Raw genomic sequence first — 23,752 nt, 5'->3', positions numbered from 1 at the left:
CTGTGTTACTGCAAGATTTATGGAGTAAAAAGCTATTCATCTGCTCTAGAATGACTTTCAGCTGTAACTTCCAGTCACCTGTTGGTTTCCCACTACAATGCTAGGAAGGAAAAACCTTTAAAAGTTTCCATTATTTCTGGAACAGTGCTCAGACTATTCTAACTGCTAGATCCTTCTTTACAGCTGCTCCTGAATATATATCTGAGTTTCTGGTACACTGTTGTTGTACTGTTGTACTGGACTGTGACGTATGCTAGAGCAGTGGAGATTATAGAGGTAAGAAAGTGGATGTTGCATGTTCCTGTGTCTGCATTCCAATGGCACAAACATCCTCAAAAATAAATTAAGCTAACATTCGAAGAGTAATATAGCTACCATAGACATCATACTAATACTGTCCTTTTTATCACAAGAACAATGTAGGCTGAAGGCAACTGATGAAAGATTGCATAAACTATTTGAAAAGAGCTGCCATTATCTTTCTCAAATTCCAGTATCTTGAAATGTATAACTTAATTTTAATATTTACCTATGAAAATATTTTAGAGAGATTTCCCCTGCTCTCTTCTATATGTTTAAGAAAGGATTTTCTAGAAGTACACTAGGTGGCTCTGTATGTCAGAGAGCTGCCTTTTTTCTGAATAGGAATATATATGCAATATTTGGAATGTGGTCAGAACATGTTTTTTTTTTTTTTTAAATATATATATACACTACCATCTGTAAAGGTGATTTTTGGTACTACTTTTGACTCCAGAAGCATAATTTCCCAGCTGATAATGGTCTTCTATCTGTTATTTCAATAAATCCATAAGCAAATGTATGTGCAAATCCCTGTGTGTTGAGAAGGAGAGACTTCTGCTTCAAAAGGAGTGGAAAAAGTCTGTTAGAAATGAGCTTCATGTTCCCATCTTAAATGTGTACTTAAATTCTTGGACATACATTTGGCTAGAGTTTGTGCTGTGTCTCATCTGATTATGTGCAAACAGCCAAAGATAGCGCACTGTTGCCGACTGTGTGCAAAGCAGCACCTGCATCTAAGTCATAAGTCTAGACAAAAATTTTGAAAAATTGCTGTCAGAGATTTGGCCGCTCCACTGGTCAGATTGCAGTTCACAGCTCTAGGACTCATTGAAAACCTTCTCTTTGTTAAAGAGACCATCTATTAAGAACATCTACATGGGTGGATTTGAATGACGGGAACATCAAGACTCTTTGGCCTTTCACACCAAAAATTTCTTTCCCTTTGGGTCTCAGTTTTTCCTGTATATGCATTCATGCCATAGTTACAGTGTTGAGATTTCCCTTAGCTGCAGTTTAACTGCAGAGGGGAGAGGGAACTTGCTCCTTCTGCCAGTCGAGTGGGGTGAATATCTAAGTTATGAGTGTGTGATTCTCATCAGAATAATACTCTTTTCCTTCAGAAGTGTAACCAAGTGTATACTTGTTGAAAACAAGTCATTAACTTCTTTTTCTGTAAGAACCATTGGGAACTTGTCCAGCTTCCTGGGAAAGACTGGTGGGGTTGTTATTTTTTTGGTTAACTGGGAGAGGTTTCCCACCTTTCTTACCACATTCAGCTAGCCTGTTCTGGCCTGCTTTAGAAACTTGGACTAGACTTGCTAGAGGCATTTATAAGCTACACAGACCTCGTCAGGTCTTGATGTAATTTCTGAGGTGAATCATCTTCGTCCATTCCTAATGTATGAATGGGTTTCTTTTCTTTTCAATTTAAATCAAAGAAACAAATATTAAGCCTTATAATTTGTTCATAGTGAATCAAACATATGGTAGGAGGACCAAATTTCTCTTCTGTTAAAAAAAGTAAAAATGGGTCTTACAATTTAATTACCATTCTAGTTATCTTTTTTTCACTTTCTTGAATTATTGAGCGTTTTAGGAACAACTCTGCTAGTAACAATGTGCAATTAATAACATTAATAAAACTTCTTCAACCCAAAAAGGACAGTGGTCTGCTTGAGTGAATGCAGAGGAGGGCCACCCAGGTTATTAGAGAGATGAAACACCTCTCCTACGAGGAAAGGCTACAAGAATTGGGATTGTTGGGATTGGAAAAGGGAAGACTTTGGGGTGACCTGATTGTGGCCTTTCAGTACTTGAAGACAGATGTTTTTACAAGAGCCTGTAGTGACAGGACAAGGGGGAATGGCTTCAAACTGAAAGAGAGGAGATTTAGGGCAGCTGTTAGGAAGAAATTCTTTACTGTGAGGGTGGTGAGGCACTGGAACAGGTTGCCCAGAGAAGCTGTAGATGCCCCATCCTTGGGAGTGTTTAAGGCCAGGTTGGATGAAGCTCTGAGCAACCTGGTCTATTCAAAGATGTCCCTGCCTATGGCAGGGGGGTCGGAACTAGATGATCTTTAAAGTATCTTCCAACCCTAGCCATTCTATGATTCTGTGATTCTATGAACATTGCACATCCTAGAAGATGTTAAAAAATGTAGATTTGGTTGGTGTCAGTAGAGGTAGGGCAGAATTTATGGAATCCAAACATGTATTGAAGATAGAGAATCTGTGTTTTACACAAATACATAGACTCAAACTTCTCCCCAAACTAATAGGTGCTGGACATGTTCCAGAGACATGTTCAGTTTTTGATAAAATTACTTTGAAGATAAATGGAAACTTTGCACTGCTCTGTAGTGATATCTGTTGCTGTATGAGGCTCTAAATTGGAGATAGACCTGATTGTTAAGGGCAAACAAAATAAAAGGAATTATTTAAGGTGTAGTCCGGAAAGGAAGTTTCTGGCTGTACTCAGACACTAAAATTAAATTCTGCTGCAGTACATAATCTTATTTTTGGCTTTGTAGGAAGTTGTATTCTTATTCTTTGGCCAAAATTTAACTCATAGAAATTTTTCTCACTGAAGTGATTTGTAATCCTTCTATAAAGGAAATTATTGTCCAAATGTGACATTTTGGTTATTTAAGTGATTGGAAAAAAGCGGGAAATACAATCTTTAATATTATTGTGTATTTACCTCCGATAGATTTAAAATGCAAACTGTTCTGTGAGCCAGTTTATAAGGCATGAAGTTACTTTTGTTTTGCTTGACCAAATGGCCAGTATGTTGCCAGCAGTATGTCTGGAATGTTATTTACTTGGTCTATTTCTGTAGTTTTTCTTTGTAGCACTGTACACATGCCACAGTTAGGGGTCATTTACTTACAATTAGCCAAAGTGATATCCTCAAAGTTGTGGTTATTCTTCTTATCATGGGCTTTATAATGAAAGATTTATCATGTTTTGCAGCTTTTGTGCTCAAACTTTGCCCCTCATCTCTCTCTATCTCTCTCCCCCTCTCTCCTCTTAATCAGAGTTACATCTGGCAAAGATTTGGAGAGATTATGTTTTTTCTTGGGGCTTTTTTGTTTGTTACTTGATTCCTCGATTTAGTGCCTTAATTTCTTTCATTGTTCCTTACAGTACTGACTGATTGAAATGTATTAACTTGCTTTGCTGGGCAGCTGTTATTTTTTTGTAAGGATATGGTTATTAAGTATGTTTTTCTATTTAAGTGTGTATCATATTTTATGGTCTCAGTTCCAGACATTCAGCTGCTTGCAAGAAAACTGTGGGTGTTTTAACATTTCCAACGGAAGGGTAGGGTGGGTGGGGAAACTCTTTGGAATGCTGACGAATAATATTTAACTCTTGGAAATGTCTTAAGGCCATGTGCTCCCATCCCATGTTTGGAAGGCTAGACTTAGCTTTAAAGATCTGTGGTCTTGGAGATATTACTATTGTGCCTTATTTCCTTCTAACTGACTGAAAGTGAAAAAGAGTTGATATCCAGATTATGACACTGTGGACTGGTGCAGAAATACTCTGCAGATGATTGTCTTGGTTTGTGCCCTTGCTGCTCCCATCTGTAGCACAGTGCTCCATTAGCTCCTTGCATGTTAGAGGGCTTCATTCTGCTACTTTTATTTCCTAGATGTACTTAGTTTCAAAAATTATATAACTTTTGAGATGTTAGTCTCAAATGTCTATAGCAGTAATGTCTATATGTTTAGCAGAAATTGCCTTACAGGAGAACATGACTTGGGAACTGCAGTGACATGCAATCCAGTGTGTTTTCAATAGCAGAGTGATAATTCATAACAGCTCCCCCTCCCCAATTTCTTCTTGCTGTACTTGAGTCCAAAGCAGAGTAGATACAGATAAGGTTGTTCGCCTCCTGGTTGTGAAAAGCATATATTTACTGAATATGGAGTCTCCTCACTTCTGTGGTTGTAGTAAAATATGTTCTCCTTTCTCTGCATTTGCAGAAATGATCAACTCTTCTGCTTAGCTTGTTTAAGTTTTAACAGGCACATGTGCTTTACTATACATAACCCTTGGTACTTTTGGATAGTGATTTGTTTATTAAATGTTTCTGCTTTATTTCTATCTTTGATCATTTAACTGATAAAAGCTTGTTGCCTATGTTCATACCTGCTCATCTTTTATTATTCTGGCTTATATATAAATGATTCTATTGAAATAAATCAGTCTTGTAATTTGAAAAATATAAAACGTTGGGTTTAAGTTACTTCTTACAGGTAATAGCTGTTTGATGGCTGAATACAATACAATTGCTCGGTGGAAATTTAGTTTGATACTCTGCCAACCAACAATAAAATATGACTTAATTCGTAAAAACGGCTGAGCTGTAAAGTATTAGTCATGACCTAGCATGCATATCGTAATAAGAGGCTCACAGGCTAATAAAGCCTACTTGAAGGGAGTCTACAAGAAAGATGGAGGAGGACTTTTTACAAGAGCATGTAGTGACAGGACAAGGGGGAATGGCTTCAAACTGAAAGAGAGGAGATTTAGGTCAGATGTTAGGAAGAAATTCTTCCCTGTGAGGGTGGTGAGCCACTGCAGCAGAGGAGTTTTTGATGCCCCATCCTGGGAAGTGTTCTAGGCCAGGCTGGATGAAGCTCTGAGCAAGCTGGTCTAGTGAAAGATGGCCCTGCTCATGGCAGGGAGTTTGAAACTAGATGATCTTTAAAGTCCCTTCCAATCTAGGCCATTCTGTGATTATTATGGCCATGCAATGCACAATATAACAGGTCAGTAATGTATTCTGTCATTCATTCCTCCTGTGCAGCCCACACATCATCTTCCTGTCACAGAGTGTACTACCAGGAGGGAGCCATCTCCGTGGAACACGTCTGTGCCATGAAATTGCTCATGCTTGGTTTGGACTAGCCATTGGTGCTCGTGATTGGACTGAAGAGTGGATAAGTGAAGGGTTTGCCACTTTTTTAGAAGACATATTTTGGGCTAGGGCACAACAGGTAAGGTGATGATATGTTGCTTCAAAATTGAATTCATGTGGAAATCACAATTATATACCTGCTGTGAATTAGATATAAATTAAAATTCCTTTGTTATGAAGTGAAGTATTTTTAAGGACTATTGGAATTTGCAGGCTAACTTAGTTTTAAAAAGAAAAGGGATCTATAATTAACACAAATCTTTACAGGGATAGAGGTCAGTGCAAATGGGAGTGGAAACATCTGTTTGTCAGTGATTACCTTCCCACAAATGTGCTAATTGGTTATTAAGATTCAGCTATCAAAAAATTTCTCTGCATTCTTTCCACTTTTACTGTTTTCCTGAACTGAAACAGAGTCGTGCTGCATATTGTAATATTCCAGGTACCTAATGAAAATTGCCTGGTTTTGTCCAGTCGATGGCCAAGAAGTGTACCTCAAAGCAAAATGGAAGCACTTATATTTTTTCTCTCATACTGCCCATCAAGAGTTACTCTGATGTCAGAGGCTTAGAAATCATTGCCGGCCTTAAGATGAAAAGCTCTTCAGTGGCATGTCAGCCAGTAAGGTGTCTCTCTGATGCAGGTCTTACTTTTGTGGCACCTCTGCCTTTTCAAGTATTTTGTGTGTCAGTAATTTCCTCCTGTGCCTGTGTTAGGTTCTACCCCTTAAATCTGCAGATCTCTATCTGTGGAAGAGCAGGCGGAACTGGGAACTGACATAATACCCTCTTCTGAACCTCCATTTTACTAAGTATCAGGCATATTTATAGCACCAAACAAAACAGAATTCCTTGTCATTTACCATATTTCTGGAACAAAAAAGAATGGAACACTGTCCAAACACTTGGCTTTTCCCTTTTGGTTCTGATTCTCATTTGTGCCCTTCCATTGCGCATCAGTACACTGCTGTGAGCTGTTCATGTTAATTCTATGCTTTTTTGAGTCACTTGAATGTATTTTCATTGTAGTAGACACCTTCCTTATACCTGAATGGAAAGGAGTAAGCAACAAAATGGAGTGATTAGTGCCCTTATTATTATATAAGCTCAGAAAATTTCTTTTTAACAATATTGAGTAGTTTCAATGCTGTGTAATCATACCATTTTAGGATTATGAGTATATTCCATAGTGCCCAACAGTAATTTCAGTTGTGACTGAATGTAGTGCAGGATAATATTATCTGCTTTTTCTTTCTTCCATCTCATATCTTTTCTTATAATAGAGAAACATAAAGTAGAAGTTATTTGTCAGCTGACAACCTGGCATTTATTTCATAAGTGTGAATCTCTGTTAATATTGCATCAATGGGGGAAAAGTACAGCAGGGAGCTTACATGAGCATGGCAGAAGTAGTAGGAAAGAGGAATGAAGTCAGGACACAAAGCTGCTCTTTACTTCCAAGCTGGAAAGAGAAAAGATAGAGCCAAACCCACTATGCCAGGTATCTGTACTGTAAATTCAGTTCATTTATTGCCAGTGACTAAAGAGAAAACAACATGCCCATCTCTCTCATCAGGCAGAACTATTTAAATGACTATTGATTTGATGTGCACAGTGAGGCTTTTGTTTTCCTTAGTGCTGCTATTAACTCTCATAGCAGCGACTGGTTTTTTGGTTTTTTTCTTAATCATGGATATTGGTACTGTTTCCTGCATCTTCTACACATTAAAGAGAAGCAAAACACACTTCTTGGTCTGAATATTATTACTGTCTATTAAGAAATGGCAGTGACATGTGTTTTTTTGTATACTAAGCAGCTATCACATGATGAAGTAAAAGGACAACAGGAATTGAAAGCTTTACTTCACTGGCGCCGACTCAGAGATGAGGTGCAGAACTCTGAAGAAGAGCTCCAAGTTTTAAGGTAACAATATGACAGCATCATCTTTGCTTTTGCACGTTCTCTCTCTTGTTTTCCACATTTTCTCTCTTCAGAAGATATACATCCAAATCATCTGATTAAATCCACTGCATTTCCTTATTTAATTCTAATGAAAAAAAAGAAAATTCAAATTAAATTGACTTGGTTATTCATCTTGTCTATAATGCAATTGTTTTTCCCTTTGTTGTAGAAAGCTTTCAGAAAGCATGGGAATTAGTTTGATATGAAATGTCTCTAAGCAGTTTACAAGAGCCTCTATTCAGGGGAAAAAAAGGCCATTTCCTGAACAAAGTTCACTGCTGGAAGCCGTAACAGATTCATTTTCTGTGGCTGAAGACAAGCACATACAGGAGTGTGGTATCTAACTGCCAAATGAATGAAGCTTTAAAAGACAAGGAAAAAGCATAAGGAACTATATGAATCTGATTTCTCTTTAGAAATTATTAATAATGATATTTAAAATAGATTTTGATCCTCAGGGACCAGATGATGTGCTCAAGTCTTCTTTGTAGATAGCTAAAGATGTTAGCTCAACAAAGATTCATGCTTTGCTAATGATTAATAATCTGGGCTGTTCTGATTGGTGTCTTGTGAATTTGCCACAGTCTTTGATCTTGAGTGTCTGCCTGCCTCAAGATCCACTGAGTCTCCACTGCTTGTCTCCTTACAGTCTTTGACCAAGAAAACCAAGTTTACTAATCCTAGCTCAAATTAGCCCAACACTGACCAAATCATGGAAGTACAGGGACAGATTTCAAGAGATTATGTAAACCATTCTCCTACCTTGAAGTACAGGCAATATACACAGACTGTCTTCAGCATGTTTTTACTAAGATGTTCTTAGAATGCTCCAATAAAAAAGTTTTCAAGTGGAAGTGAAGAGCAAATTGATACCCATCTTCTATGTAATCACCTCTTAAATGTTTCTTTTGGAGGACTGTTGCCGTTTCATTCATTTGAGGTCTTCCCTTCTTTTTGTGCTTTCGCAGTAGGATCTAAAACCCTTTCATATTTTGGCACTAGAGACTGGTCACCAACTCAGAAATTCCTCTCCATGGCCTCATATAATCTGAAAGCACATCACCAACTGTGTAACTGTTGCATTTCACTGATCTGTTTTACTTCATATTTATTGATGAATTGTGTATCCTGTGTGTAAGAAGAGTCAATGAAGTTACATGTGTAATTTGATGACAGGTGTGAATACAACACAACTACTGATTGACAGATGATGAGGGTTTTGTTTGTTTATAATATATTTTTAAAAAATATTATTTCTTGTGATATGAGGCTTATCTGGATGTGTGCTTTTCATTTTCATCACTGTGGAATCACATTTGTTGTTGTTCATGTTAATTATGTAGCTGTTACTTTTATTAAAATGTTATGTGTTTTAAATTTTTAAACTAATTTTTCTAAGGACCAAAATCCTTCATAGTCTGAAGTTCAGGAAGAACTGATTTCTGTTGAAATCGAAACTTTGGCTTTCAATTAACTTCCACAGTCCCTGGATGTAAGTCTCTGCAATAAACATTCTGTTTACCTTTTAGATAGTGGTATTCTCAATGCTAATACAAAAGAGTGACAAATCACTTCTCATTTGAAAAATATGCCTCTGATAAACACTTCAGGATAGGAACATGATGCCAGATTGTGATTCTGGCAATATCCTCTTCTCTCATGTTTCCTGTTGCTTGTGGTTGCATTTAAGGACTTTCTACTGGTTTCAGTCAGATACAAATATTTTCTACAATTTTTGTGGTGTGAACTTGAATAAGTTCTCTCTTTGCACATTTACTGGTCTTATTTTATTTTTTTTTCTTTTTTTCTTCCTTCTTATAGTATGTCCTTGTGCTTTCCAAAATTGGTATATAAGAGAGAAAATTTAAGTCCTGGCCATTGCACTGTGTTTTGTATTTGTACTAAGGTTTGGCCTAGTTCAAACTTGTGTTTTTATACAGGATATTAAAGTAAATGATAGCTGTTACTTTTTGCCAATCATGTCAGGAAGAAAAAAAATGAGCCAACCCACTTTTCCCGAGCATAAGCTTATTCTTCAATTACTTTTTTGTTCCCTGTTGGACAATCATATGATTTTCTGTGCTTTCTCCTGACAGCTGGAAAAATCTGCCCAAAACTTGTCAGCTGATCTACCATTAACTTCTGATCCAGCAAATGAATACTTGTTTAGACTAGATGAAAGCTATTCAGCAAACTGATCAACAGCCTGATGTTCTTATTATGGGTATTTGATATTATATTATAGTAGTATGTTATAAACCACGTATGAAGAAAAGAGGTCAGGTATGAAAGAAATGGGCAAATGTCTGTTTCAGCAGGCAGCAGCTCTGAAAGGCAGCACCAGAAAATCCTGGTATTGAAGAAGGAATTTGTGGCAGTGTTCATACAGGATAAGACTTGAGACAGAATACTGTGTATTTTCTCACAGAGTTTGAAACAAACCTGCAGGGATTAAAGCACCTGTGAAATATGTCTTGCACTTGTTCTGCTGGCAAGCACAAGCACTAGTACTCTCATCCAGTCTCTCATGTTCAGAAAGTAAAGACTAGAGAAGCCCATTCCATTCTGTGGTGTTGAGGTTTGTTTCGTATTTTGGCCCTTAAAACTGAACTTCAGCTTGTGATTATTGATTAAACCAATGTTGATATCTAACTTTAAATTAGTCTCTGAGTTTTCTTTGTGTTAAGTCCATTTCTGTCCTGAACCAGTGTTCTCTGACTGCTCTGTAGGTGTTTAAAGAGTTTTATTCTGTCTGATAGAAAATGTGCCTTTCAGATGGTCTCTCATCATCTCTGCATAGATTTTCGTGACTACCTGGTGCAGCAGAGTATTTAATTAGTAGGGACATCCTGGTGAATTGTACTTTTACTTTGTAAAATGTACTCTGCTCAGCAAACAAAAAGCAGCATCTTTCACTTCTTTCAGCAATTTACCAGTATCTCCAATGTGCCAGGTAGCAGCTTAAATACTTCGAAGCAGCTTGCCTTTAGCATCATGTAGTAGGTTAGATGGCAGGTTTTGTGGGTCAGTGTAACAAACTTTCAGTCTCTGTACTTTCAATGACTTGCAAATTCGGTAAGCATTGCTTTATAATAGTGTGCTGAAGTCCTGACATGACAGAACAGGGTAACTTTCTGAACAGTTGCACTCTTTTACAGACATTAGCAGGAGTCTATATACAGTCTTTGCAGAAGGATGTATATGTTTTCTGTATGGAGTTCTTCAGTACTGTCATCCAGATGTGATACTCTTTTCTAGTCAGCTCTGAGGATCTACACAGGCATAAACTTAGAGGAGGAAGGAACTATGGTTGCCTAATTTAGAATAATTGTAATTATGGGAGATATTTCAGTTAGTGTAGATTCTGTAGCCTGTGCTCAAACTCCATTTTTCAAAGTCAATAGACTGGGCTATTTGTCATGAGAGAAATGAAACCACTTTGGCTTTTTATGTATGCAGAGAACAAAGAAAAGTCACATATGGGATGTCAGCAGGCCTTCCTTCCAGGAGACTGATCCAGAATGGAAATAGCTGGATTTCTGCTCTCCTACAGTGGCTCTACAATGTTTGCATAGTGTAAAAGAACTGGAGTTACCATAGGATAAGAAATCAGTTACTGATCTCCTTTCAATGTTGACAGAAGACCTTACTAGAAAGAAAACACGAACTATGGCATGGAAGAGGACTGTGTTAGGAACAGTGTAAAATTAAATCTGCTATCTTTTTCTATTTTATTTCAAATAATTGCAATTTATCAAACTACTGTGTGAAGTGTATTTCATGTGCACAGGCCCTAATTGTAGTGCCTAAAGGGTTAAAAGAAACAGTTTAGCACTGTGGAGAAAACTCTAAAAAGAATCCGTTACACAGATATAAAAAAAAAAAAAAGAATGTTTTCCTCAAAGGAGAGACAGATATGGAAAGAATTTGATCACAGAAAAGTGTGCTGAGAAGTGCATGAGTGATGTGGTTTGCAGAATCCTGCATTCTGTAGAAATGAGGGAAAAGATGGTTTCCAAGACTGGCAGAGGTTGTTTCAGTCACAGGGTTAGGCTCCTAAGACAGGCATTTGTTCTCAGACTACTGTTATCTGGGATATTTCCCGAATGGAAGAAAAAAGCTACAGAGCTCTTCAGTACTATGCTTATGAAGGCACTTCTTACAAATGAAGAAAATATGTTTGCATAGGTTCTCTTTAGTTTCGCTCTGTGCACTTAAGAGCCCAAAAGTCCTCCATACTTTACTGCTGTAGATATGTGGCATACCAAATGCTGTATTACATTTTAAAATCAAGTGGTGAAGTAGCTTTGTTCTAGATGTTATTGTTTGTAAACCCCACACCTGTGTATGAAGGGCTTACTCTGTTAAAACTTCAACCAACTTTTCTTCCAACCCCAGAAGTCAAAATGAAAACCAGAACACATTCAGCACTGCTTTGCCTGCAGATGAAAGAGGTTATTCTTGCAAGTATAATAATATAAGCTGTTAAGCCAATGTCCAGATGTATGAAGAGAAATCTCTAGTTGAACATAATGACTTCACTATCTTTCCCTTCCCTGCCCCTCCCCTTCTCCTTAAAATGTCTTGTTTGTTTGTTTGCCTCTCTTTGTTGGTACTCTGTCTGCTCTGAAGAATGATCTGATGCCATTCTGACACTGATGGATTTCATTTGTACCCCAGCTGTCTGGTCAGCTATATAGAAAATTGTGTCAGAAGTGGGAAATTCATTTGTTTGACTGTCTAATTCAAGTTATATACTTAGGGTAAAGGAAAGGACTGAACTAGTCAGAGGTGTCTAAAGTTACTATGCCGTTCATGATGCTTCCTACTATCAGAACATGTAATGCACGAGTTATTTCTTTGCTTAGCCAAAACTTAATTAATGTGTTTCTATTTTAGGCCTAAAAAGGAGAAGACAGGAGAATTGAGTGAGTCTGGAGCATCCGTTGTCAAATATGGTCTTAAAGCAGAAAAAACCTTCATGCAGGTTCACTATTTGAAGGTGAGTGTTGCCAGCTGACTTTTATTGAAATTGCTTTATGATAAAGATTTCTGTCTTCTAGACATCAGCAAATTCATAACTTCCTATTTGTTTCTGCCTTATTTTCTTGCAGGGTTATTTTCTTCTGCGTTTTCTGGCAAAGAGAATGGGAGAGGCTTCATACCTTGCATCTTTACGAAAGTTTGTCCAAAAGTTTCATGGGCAGCTTGTCCTTTCTCAGGTACTATGCTTGAGGTTGTTCCTCAGCTTTTGAAAAGCAAATGACCCAAATTTTTGATTTGGCATCCAAATCATCACTTCTGGTTAGGGTGTAAAGAGAGAGGCAATTGTAATTTGGCAAACCAGGTGAAATTCCTACCTGCTAGAGGGCAGAACATTATTTTCATAGTGATACATAAATCAGACAACCTGCTAGTATCTGATAATATAAACAATGGGTGGTTTTTTTTTTAATGTGATGCTTTGAAAGGTCAATGATTATAGGTGCTGATGTTCTCAAAGATAGGGTCATTTACCATACTGGAATTGTCTCCTGTAATCTTTTAGCTCATGGGTTGTCATTGTGATCAGTCAGTCTTTTCCCCAATTCCCCTCTGCTTCTGAAAGGGAAGAAAAAACAGAGTAAGAACATAACTGAAAACTCTATAAACAGTAACAGGGCATGGATATTATATTTCTGACTTCATTTTCTTCTCTCTGCATGCTGCTTCATTCATTGGTTGAAATTTCACTGTCTTTCTTATGAGAACAATCTCTTTCTCACCAAGTCAGAGAGTGATGTCCTCATCACTCTGTGACATTGCGCCCACCTGTATTACAGTTTTGTCACGGTCTCTGTATAGGTTTCTTCATTATGGTCCATACTCCCATGCCTTCTAAAGCATTCTGTTACTGAAGTATTAATATCTTAGGGATGTTTAAAATGTATGTCTTTCTTTCAGTAAACTTTATCTGACAGAGACACCACGCAGTGGCAGCCCACTCTGGAGAGCAGTTGTTCTCACAGGACAGGATTTCTTCCTGAATTGATGAAGGCTTGGTTGTAAAAAGTAATGTTGAATTAAGAATCGGAATCTTCTCTAAGTCCAACTGCATATATTAATCACTTTAATTACAGACTTAGCTTGTTCTCTTCCTGTCATATATGGTGTGTAATTACTGCGTGCAAAGTACAACAGCTTCAAAAGGAAAGACTGAGCAAGTCACATAATAGAATCACTAAATATCCTGAGCTGGAAGGGACCTACAAGGAGCATCAAGTGAAACTCTGTACACAGGACAACCCTATGTGCCTGAGAGCATTGTCCAAATGATTCTTGAACTCTGGCAGGCTTGGTGCTGTGACCACTTCTCTAAGGAGCCTGTTCCAGTGACCAACCACCCTCTGGGTGAAGAACCTTTTCCTAATATCCTACCTAAACCTCCCCTGACACAGCTTCATGCCATTGTCTTGCTGGTCACCAGTGAGAAAAGACAAGTGCCTGCCCCTCTGCTTCCCCTTGTGAGGAAGTTGTTGTGGAGGACCAGACAAAAGCATATTCCGTCTCAAGCATTCTGACTGTGATGCCAAGTAAGATGTGATCGGAACAGAGTGTCCTGTGGAGGTGGGGCAGTGTGTTCTGAGCCAACTGCTGCTCTGAGCCAACTGCTTCACCTGGAGACTCCTGCTCAACACCCCACCTGACTCAATTCCTGGGGAAGGCTGAAAGGGCTGCTGTGCACACGTGTACAGAACCGTGTGAAAAATCTAGTTTGTGTAAGAGGCTGCACCAGGTTACCTATAAAAGGGAGTGGATCAGGCCCCCTTGCTCTCTCTTTTTTCAACTTTCTCTCTTTCCTCTCTTTCCTCTCTTTGTCTTTCACTCTCATGCTTTCCTCTAGCTTCAGAATAACCACGTAGCAGGATGAATGCAGGATCTAAGGACTGGTGATTTTCTGTGTTAGTTCTGTTCCTTTCCTGACTTTCTCTCTCTCTCCCCCCCTGTGCTTTGCTTGGGCAAATGCAGCTATCATACTGTACTTTCTTTCTCCTTACAGAAGTTTGTTGTGGGAGTGGGGAGATTGTGAAAAGTGGTATTGTGGCTTGTGAGCCAGAACCTTTAAGAGGTTTGTTGTGGGAATTAAGAAGTTACTGTACTGTACCATCTTGTATAAATTAAGGGCCTGTTATCCTTCACTCTTGTGGAAGCCTATTGTATAAATTTAAGAGCTTGTTTGCAAAGACCTTATGGGTCTAAATATTGGATTGGTTGCCAGAGCTATGGTGACTGTACAATAAAACCTGGAGTTCTCTGATGCATGGTCCTGTGCCTTTGTTCAGCCTGACAAGAATTGATAACGAACATCATACCCCATACAGGTGGGTTGTGACAGCTGCATACCACTATGAGGTCTCCCTTAAGTCTCCTCCAGGCTGAACAAACCAAGTGACCTCAGCTGCTTCTCCCCTCTATACCCTTCACCATCTTCCTGGCCCTCCTTTGGATGCTTTCTAATAGCTTTATTTTTGGGGGTCACACAGCAGTATATTGTACAATCTGTTACACAGGGAGCCCAAATGGGGTTATAAATATAAATTTACCTCCCCCTAGGTCTTTCTGGACCTGTAGCCACTGGCTCTAGTTTTGTTTTGATTTAGGAAATTACGTTACTCTCTGAACCCAAAGTTCTAGGAATCCTGTCATTGGTGATGAATCCAGCTTGCACCATAGCACTGCTGCTTCTTGTTTCCGTAATGCTGTGAAAGTGACTATTCAAGGTCTCTGAACCAGGTCACTGGACTCATCGTGGTTTAAAACAGGCCTGGAACAAAACTCACAACATGACAAATATTTAGTATTGCTAAAAGAACAGTGTGATCAGAGTGAGGGGCAAGGGAAGAGAGAAGAGAAGGGTTATGTGTGAATTTCTCAAATCGGTTTTTTTGCTGAAGTGTGTCTTTTTCTGGAGTTATGGCTGAAATCTTTGAGCATATTCAGAGTGGTGATAAATGTCTCCTTGCAACACTGAGTAGGGGCCTCTGATCTTGAGGAACTGGAGTCTAACTCTGCTGTTTCTTCCAGCCACAGTGATTCTTTGCTTGCATGCCTGCTGTCTTGAATCTTACGGGGTGAGATGCACGCCCATGTATATTACAACTAGCCTACAGTCCTGTGGATTCTTTTGTATGTCAAATTACCCAGAAGTTAGGTGTAGTAGCTCTAATGCAGCAGCTCTGCCCTGTGGAGAAACATTTACGGTGTTAAGGGAGTTAACACTGCTGCAGCTGTTTCCTGTGCCATGTTACTGAGACCCTGAGCAGTTATGTCTGGTATAGTGTGGAAAATGTGCATGACTATATAAGTATTGCTTACATTATGGTGTCCAAAATCATAAAAGTGATGCCTCACTATTACACAGCTGGAAAAATTTTGAAAATTGCAGAAATCACGGAACTGCTGAAAACAAGAAGCAGCCCAGTGTTTTAATCTGGTGGTAAGAAAGGTGGTCACATTTTAGTGAGGAAAAGTCAGCTTGTTGCTTCTGGTTGATGTGAGATGAGTTGTGTCAGTAGACTGTTTGAGTGCTGCAAAATGTCTCAGAAGATTATGCTATTAGTCGTGATAGCTAGATAGCACTACAGTTGAACTACCCATCCACTAGAGACTTCTTTGTCTAGCACTCTGCTATGAAAGGTCAGTTTGTATCTTACCTACTCTAGTCTCCTAAGATGAAATACTGTGCACCCAGAAACAGCCATTTTAGTTATTGGATGAAAAACTGTCCAGTGTTTCTAATTATTGAAGCAAAAGTAAGTTATGCTGTTGTTTCTTAGGCTTCTTATTTGAACATGTGCAGTATGTCCACAGCTATGTGTTTAATGCAGGTCAGAAAAAAATATCTTCAGAAAAGGTCTTCTTCAAAAGATGTTCAGAAAAGATCTTCACTTGAAGTTACTTAATATAGTGGAGAAGGACCATCATACTACTTAACTTTTATTGTGTGCTTTTGTGCCTTTACCTTGTTTTACAGCAGCCTAAATCCAGCTCCTGTTGAAGGTGTTGGGAAAAGAGTTTTAACATCATTCTGTTGTTTGGTCACTATGTTAAAAATCCAAAGGGGATAGGGCTATATCCAACTGTAAATGTGTTTACTTTCTTTGTAAGAAATCTTACAGATTTTATTTATATTGGTGTATAGTATAGGTAGATAAGAAATCACAGCAGGAGTTACAAGAGCAGAAGTAATGAAGTTAAGTTAGTACAAAGTTTCTTATTCGGGTTCCTTCTTGAGCAAACATGCTGTCCCTGTTTAAATGAATAAAAGATTTTAAATAGAGGTGCAAATGGTACATTTAAATATCATAGTGCTGTGTTTTCACCTTGTCCAAAATAATTGTAAAAGTTCCCAGCTCTAGGAATTGTGGGGATGAAGGAAAGTAAAAACTGTGACAAATTGCCCGTCTTATGAATACTAGTCTTGTTTTCAAGGGTGTTTGTAGTATTTTTCCTAGATGGGAGGTGCAGGTGCAAGGAAATTACTTCAGATGTGAAACATTAATCAGTTTGCCCTTTTCCTTCATTTTGATTGCATGCTCAGTGTATTTTTAATAGAGTTTTTGTTTATTTTAGTTGAGTTAGCAACACATGAGTAAAGCAAGTCTGAAGTCCTTGAGAAGGATATTTAACAAATACTCCATTTTTCTTTCTTTGAGAGGATTCACTTGCTAATTGCTTTGAATGAACTCTTAAAATAATGAGTGGAGTGTTACTGACTATAAATTAAAAAAAAAAAGAAGTGCAAGTTACTGATATTTCTAACACAGTTAAAGCTGTTGCTCAGTTTTGTATTGAAATAAGAGCACCTTGGGAATTGAATTGTTTGCAGACTTTAATTTCCATGTAGTTCTGTCTGTTATAATGGGCAACAAAGTTTGCTTTTGAATGAAGCTAGTCAGTAGCTCCATCACCTGGGGCTTAAAACTATCAGGGTGTCTGGCTAATGATTGCTGCCTGATAACAGAACATATAGTTGGGGAGTCTTGCGTGCTCTTGACAGGAAATTGTCATTTTGGAGGTGCATTCTGGGCTTATCACCAAAACCTCAAGAGAAAGATTTCGAAATGTTGTTGATTTTGTTAAATATAAGCCAGAAGGATGAATGGGGAGGGAATTCCAAATAAACAGGAACGTAGGAAAGGTTCTTATTATTTATTTTTGCACGCAGAAGGGACAAATTAACATTTACTATTTAGTTATGTCATTTACAAGTTGCATATTTGTAGGGATAGCTTAACTTTGAGTGGATAATTTCTGTAAGGAATCAGATGTAAGTCCAGTTGGAGTTTATTTGTTGCCAAATGAATGTCCATTTTGATGTTTCACTTTTAGTCATGAAATCTCCATTGCTTTTATGCACCTCGTTTATATTTCAGTCAGAGAATTTAAACAGAAGTACCTGTTGGTGGTAGAGTACTTGAAATATCTAGATTTGAGGTTTTCATGTGACTATATAATTTGTCTTTTAATATTGAGTGTTCTTTATTTGATACTAACATGTGTGATCAGAGAGAGGTACTTGCCTGATGCCCCAAAACAGTTCAAGAGTAGAAACTTGCTGGCCTTTGCTTAAGACAAAGATTGGAGTAACGATAAAGCAACTTTGGCATGAAAAGTGTTTTAAACCCAGATATATCTAGTTACTGCTTTAAGTAGCCTTCATTTCCTGTTGCTTCTTTCAACCTACTTCTCATTTTTTGGTTCCTTGCTTTTTTTTGCCTTTGACTCAAGCATGGTACATCCATTAACAGTGCAGAGAAAATTTCTCCTTTACCTCAGATTCACAGTCTGTATCCAGATTTGATCTGCCCAGCAGCAGCCCAGAGTTGCACTTGTGATTAAAATTGTTGGCTTCAGTCAGGACCATGGTGAGAACAGAAAACAGTCATTAGGGAATTTAATTAGGAGAGGCTAGCAAATCCTTAGCGGACATGTGTGGACTCATTTTTCAAAAGCTTTTTCAGTTTGGCCAAATGTCAATAAAATTTCACAAACTGAAGAGTAACAGTTTCTTTATATAGGGCAAAGTTGTTTTCTATCCCCTGGATCCTCAGCCAGGGAAGAACAACAGGAATATATAAGGAAGTGAGATTATTTACTCATATGAATATAAGTCAGTTTGTTAATATGGCAGCACTGAGGTGACATGTGATTTCTAACTTATATTTTCTTTCTGCTTTCATTGAATTACTTGCAACAAAGAACAAACTGTAATTTGTTTTATGATCTGACTCAGCATTTATTTATTATTACTCTGATCATCCATAAGTCTTTATTTCAAAGTGTAAGGTCTCTAGAATATCTTAAAGAAATGGCATTGAAGCTTTAAAACACTCACATTATCCCCTCATTTTTCTGTTGGAAAATTTTGAGCCACTTCATCTTGGGAAGAAGAAAGAAATTGCCTGAGGATAAGATTTCACTCCAGATGGTTAAAGTTAGGCAAAATTATAAGCAACTGTAAAGTCAGACCTATAATGAGATGTGTCATGCAGACTTGACAATGGTCAAATGTAAAAGCTATGCAAATATGAGATAAGTGGTAATTTGTTTTCCTACTCTGTTTTGGGGCATCAAAATAGAACCATTAAAATAAGACAGAATAGATTAATCTTAATTTTAAGAAAGTGTGTTGAATAATGGTTACTGCCATGTTCTTAATAGATGTTTGGAAAAATGAAGACAGCTTTAACAGAAAGGAGATGTTTAATCTCATAGCATAACATACAGAATATAAACCCACTTCTAATACCAGAGGTATCTTTAAGTGCACTGTGCAATTGAGTATTTAAAGTTGATACAATCCAATCAGAGAATCTAGCTGCATTAATGTATTCAGACACAATGCAAATAGTTTGAAGGATGACCACTTCAGTATTACTTTTCACACACTTTTGAAACAATGCTAGTCATGCTGTTATCATACTCTTTAATTGCATGTAAGCTTAGTCCCTACCTCTAGCAAAACTTGCACAAGTAGTTCTCTGTTTATGTACAGAATAATGGTACAGAACTGCAAACAGTAGTATGAAATAAGGGGATTTCACACTTTAGCATCATGCCAGCAATACTGGCAGTCACTGTCACAGTTAATGATGACATTCTTGCCACAGCAGCACTGAGCCCAGCATTATGTAATATGCTTTTTGTCATAAGCAAATTTTACAGCCACGGCAACATAACCTGAATATCACTTATAATGTAAAGGAGAAAGGCTTAACTGTGTCACCAGTTGTTTCAATTGTGCACTCACTCTTACCCTGATTCCCTAACAATCAGACAGAGAAGCAGCATCTTTTGTTGACTGCACCGGCAAAGTCCCTAAATAAAAGATTTCTGCCTTTTAGGAGACATTCTTCAAGACCTTAGAGAGCAATGACTTGCAATCAGAAATCAGTCTGCGTTTATATACTGCAGTGAGGAACATTATCAGCCTATGAAGCTTATCTCCACAAAGATCAGTATTAATAAAGTGAATGTATTGATTTATTGAAATAGCACATCAATAACTAATATGAATAAATCCTATTATTATGTGATTATTCAAAGGATTGTATTGTGGCAAAGTGTTTGTTATTAAAATTAGGTAATGTAGGTGCTAGAGAACCTTTGAGTGATGTTAAGAGGGCTTATCTTTCTTAAGAGGGCTTATCATGCTGGTGTAAGTGAGGATGATAGTAATGTTCTTCTATTGGCATTGCTCCATCTTTGTAAATCCATGAAGGAAATTCTAGATGCTTTTTCTTTGAAGAATTTGCTCCTTATTTGATGCGAGTATCAGCAACATTGTGAATTTTGTTATGGAATGAGGAGTAGGTGTGATCTTCTTATCAGATATGTGCATTAAGGAAAAGCCTTATATAGTTATTTAATTAAAGACAACATAAGCACAGTGAAGAGAGCATAAGCACCCGTAATTTTAATGTTTTTGGCTTTTGAATATGTGAATCTGCAGCCTTTAACAGTTTTAAATATAGTTTGTGTGTGTGTGTATTATAGATAAAATAAAAGTGGAAGTGTGGGATTGTGTTAAAATAGTCAGCAGGCTTTTCAAGCCCATTTTCTTTCAATGTTGACGCTTCTTGTTTGAGTGGGCTGGAAAACTGACAAACATAATGTATGTTGTATAAATAACTGAGTGATATATCACCATAGTGGATGGATAAACTTTTTTCTTATCATTCTGTTATCTGTGGTTTTTAAAAAAACATTGCTCACTAGCAATGCAGACACAGGGTTATGTCTTCATAAACATACTAACTGTGGTGCTTTGTTCTTTTTCCAGGATTTTCTTTGCATGCTGTTGGAAGACATGCCTAAACACAAAGAGTAAGTGAGAACTGGGCTAGAAAAGCCAAAGAAATATGTAGAAATCAGATTTAAACAGCAGCTGTCCTAGCCAGAAATAGTAGGATTGCATTTAGTATTGTTCTGCTTGTTTTTTTTACAAGTGTGTGATTCTCTGAAAATGCCTCTACATATAAACACAAAAAAACCATGAGACCTGCTGGGCTATCTGTTGAGCTATACCATGCTCTCCCCAAGCAGTGCCTTTAATTTGCATGTTAGGTCAGAAGTGGTGTCCTGTGTTCACTCTACAATCTGAAGTGCCAGGCACAGCTGCCTGTTCAAATTAACCTGTAATCCTCCTGCCAGCTGCTTTTGGCACATGGCACCTTAAAGCAAAGATGCCAGAACTTTGCCATGAATCTGAGAAACCAGAGAAGAAAGATTTTTTTCAACAAGTAGTCTGATACCATCCTCTCTCTGCTATACAGTGTGCCAAACAAGGAAAGATGGAACATACAAATGAAAAACCAGCATTAATTGCCTTACATATCCTTCAAAATCCTACATGTGATTCTAGGACTGGTTGAAGATGATATAGGCAGTATTTAGCAGCACTTTGAGTCTGTCCCTGCGTGTCTGTTGGTTTGTTTTGTATTATTACAGACTGTGCTACAAACGCAGATTCTTTTGTAGTGGAGCTTTATATAGCTTTATAGTTTTTAAAAAATATATTTACTTGAAAAATGTAATTTTGAAGACCAGACTAAGTAGTTTGGAAAAAAAAAAAGAAGAGAAGATATTCATAGAAGTCAAATGTATTGAGTTCCTTAGTGAAATACTTCTGTTCCTAATAGTCAAGGGGCAGAGAAGCTAGTTATCATTGAGAAAATGTGTTTTGTGGCGTCTTGTGTTTACCTGGTGTGGTGCTACATTTTCCAGTCATGTACTGTAGCATCTTATTTTGCTTATGTAATTAAATACAGTTTCCAGCCCAAATATAATCAGAACTATTAAATGGAATATATGTGTAAATAGATTACTTAATGGCATTACATTAATTTGTTAAAAAACCTCCAGTTTCCTTCCTTTTTTCACTTGTGTTCCTCTCAAGTCCAAACCCAGTGCAAAATGTTATTTGCACAAGCATCCAATTTTCTGCCTAGAAACCTGCCAATATATTTAAACTTTCAGTGGGGTTAATGCAAAAGAAGTATGGCTCCATTTGTGATGCATCACACTCCAGAATGTATGAACAAAATTTCAGATCTATGGTAATTTATTTTATAATCAGATACATAGCATATCTTAACCTATCTATTGCCAAAATTACCTTGGGTGCAGATATCAACAGCAGTGCCAAGAGTGGAGTATCTGGATATACAGAAGGTCTTTATTTCTTATCAGCTGCAAAGATGTTTTCTTCATTCTTGAGTGCTGTAATTACAGAATTCTTGAATGTTCTTAGTACAGAAATACTCACAAGAGGTAAAAGAAAAGGGAGGAAAGATAAAAGTGAAGTATTTATAGAGATTATCTCCTGATAAGTGCTTTTTTTGCACAAAGTTTGTTGTAGGAATGAAGTGCATTTCAGGATTAGAACAATAAAATTCTTCGTAGCACACAGAACCTCCCTGAATTGTGCATTTCCAGCAAGTAAAAATTAAGTGTTTAAATGCTTCAAACTTGAAAAATATTAAGTACTCTAATGCACTGGAGTTTGTAATGGAGGCTCATCTTAATCATTGAAAAGATAGAACAAAACAAAGAACTTTGTAGTAGGTAATCGAGCTAAATCCTGTCCTCAGCTGTGGCAACTTAACAGCAAATTAGTGCAGATAGCAGTATGATTTGGCTTATGGGAGACTTGTCATGAGAACAGGGGGAACATTGACAGAAAACAATCATGCAACAGTGTGGAAATTTGCTGTAATTATTATGCTGTAGTAACGTAACATTAAATTTGTGCTTGGATGCAGAGACTGCCTCTAAAAGATTCTCACTCTTCCAGTACTTAGAATCACAGAATCATAGAATCATCAAGGTTGGAGGAGACCTTTTAACATCATCAAGTCCAACCATTAACCTGCCACTCTCCTGTAACTCCTAAACCCTAAAGCACATCTTCCAGCACCAGATGCAGACACCTCTTACACACCTCCAGGGATGGTGAGTCCACCACCTCCCTGGGCAATCTATTCCAATGCCTGACCACCCTAACTGATTTTTTTTTCCTATTATCTAATCTGAATCAAATGTCTCAGGTTATGGCCATTCCCTCTAGTCTTCTCCCTGCAGGCATGACAGGAGAGACCATCCCCCACCTCTCTACAACCCCATTTCAGGTAGTTGTAGAGAGCAATAAGGTCACCCTGAGCTGTCTCTTCTCAAGGCTAAACAAACCCAACTCCCTCAGCTGTTCTCATACATGTGTTCTAGGCCTTTTATGAGTCTCATTGCCCTTCACTGGACTCACTTAAATTGAGGGGCCCAAGACTGAACACAGGACTTAAGGTGTGGCCTCACCAATGCAAGTACAGGGGGATGATCACTTCCCTAGTCCTGCTGGCCACACTGTTCTTGATACAGGCCAAGATGCCATTGGCCTTCTTGGCCACCTGTGCACACTGCTGGCTTATATTGAGCTGCTGTCCACCAGCACTCCCAAGTCCCTTTTGGACCAACAACTCTTGAGCCACTCTTACCCCAGTCTGTAGCACTGCGTGGGATTGGTGTGTCCCAAGTGCAGGACCTGGCAGTTTGCCTTATTGAACCTCATGCAGTTGTCCTCAGCCCACTGATCAAGTCAGTTCAGGTCTCTCTGGAGAGCTTTCTTACCCTCAGACAGAGACACTCCCAATCAACTTAATGTCATCTGCAAACTGGGAGTGCACTCAATCCCATGTCCAAATCACCAAAAAAGCCTCAGTAGAGATGTTAAACAGGACCAGCCCCAATACTGAGCCCTGGGGAACACCATTAGTGTCTGGCTGCCAATGGAATGTAGCTCCATTAACCTGTTGACCTTCCTCCTGATTTTTACCCCTATGATCTCAACTTCATTATCTTTGCCATTGTTAATTTGAGTACAGTCAAAGCACTCCCTAACATACATTGCTACCCTACCACCTCTTTTGCTGGGCCTGTCTCTTCTCTTCTAAAGAGCTTATAGCCATCTATTACAGCATTCCAGTCATGAGAGTCATCTCACCATGTTTCCATGTTAGCAACT

At 38.0% G+C, this 23,752-nt stretch overlaps 1 protein-coding gene across 1 annotated transcript in view; it reads left to right on the top strand.

The window, feature by feature from the left end:
- Positions 1 to 23,752, top strand: part of LOC103808645 (aminopeptidase O-like) — a gene marked incomplete at its 3' end in the record, with an annotated part of 70,567 nt that overhangs the window by 41,611 nt on the left and 5,204 nt on the right. The window contains exons 4-8 of the mRNA XM_009081442.1: positions 5,122 to 5,311; positions 7,049 to 7,155; positions 12,094 to 12,196; positions 12,309 to 12,416; positions 20,519 to 20,562. Of these exons, the coding sequence (XP_009079690.1) occupies positions 5,122 to 5,311; positions 7,049 to 7,155; positions 12,094 to 12,196; positions 12,309 to 12,416; positions 20,519 to 20,562 (552 nt within the window). The remainder of the gene's footprint in view (positions 1 to 5,121; positions 5,312 to 7,048; positions 7,156 to 12,093; positions 12,197 to 12,308; positions 12,417 to 20,518; positions 20,563 to 23,752) is intronic.

The sequence above is a fragment of the Acanthisitta chloris genome, unplaced genomic scaffold (genome assembly GCF_000695815.1).
Source record: "Acanthisitta chloris isolate BGI_N310 unplaced genomic scaffold, ASM69581v1 scaffold1419, whole genome shotgun sequence".
NCBI classification, from domain to species: Eukaryota; Metazoa; Chordata; class Aves; order Passeriformes; family Acanthisittidae; genus Acanthisitta; species Acanthisitta chloris.
The sequence above is the reverse complement of the archived record's forward strand: the minus strand, read 5'-3'. Positions and strand labels throughout refer to the sequence as shown.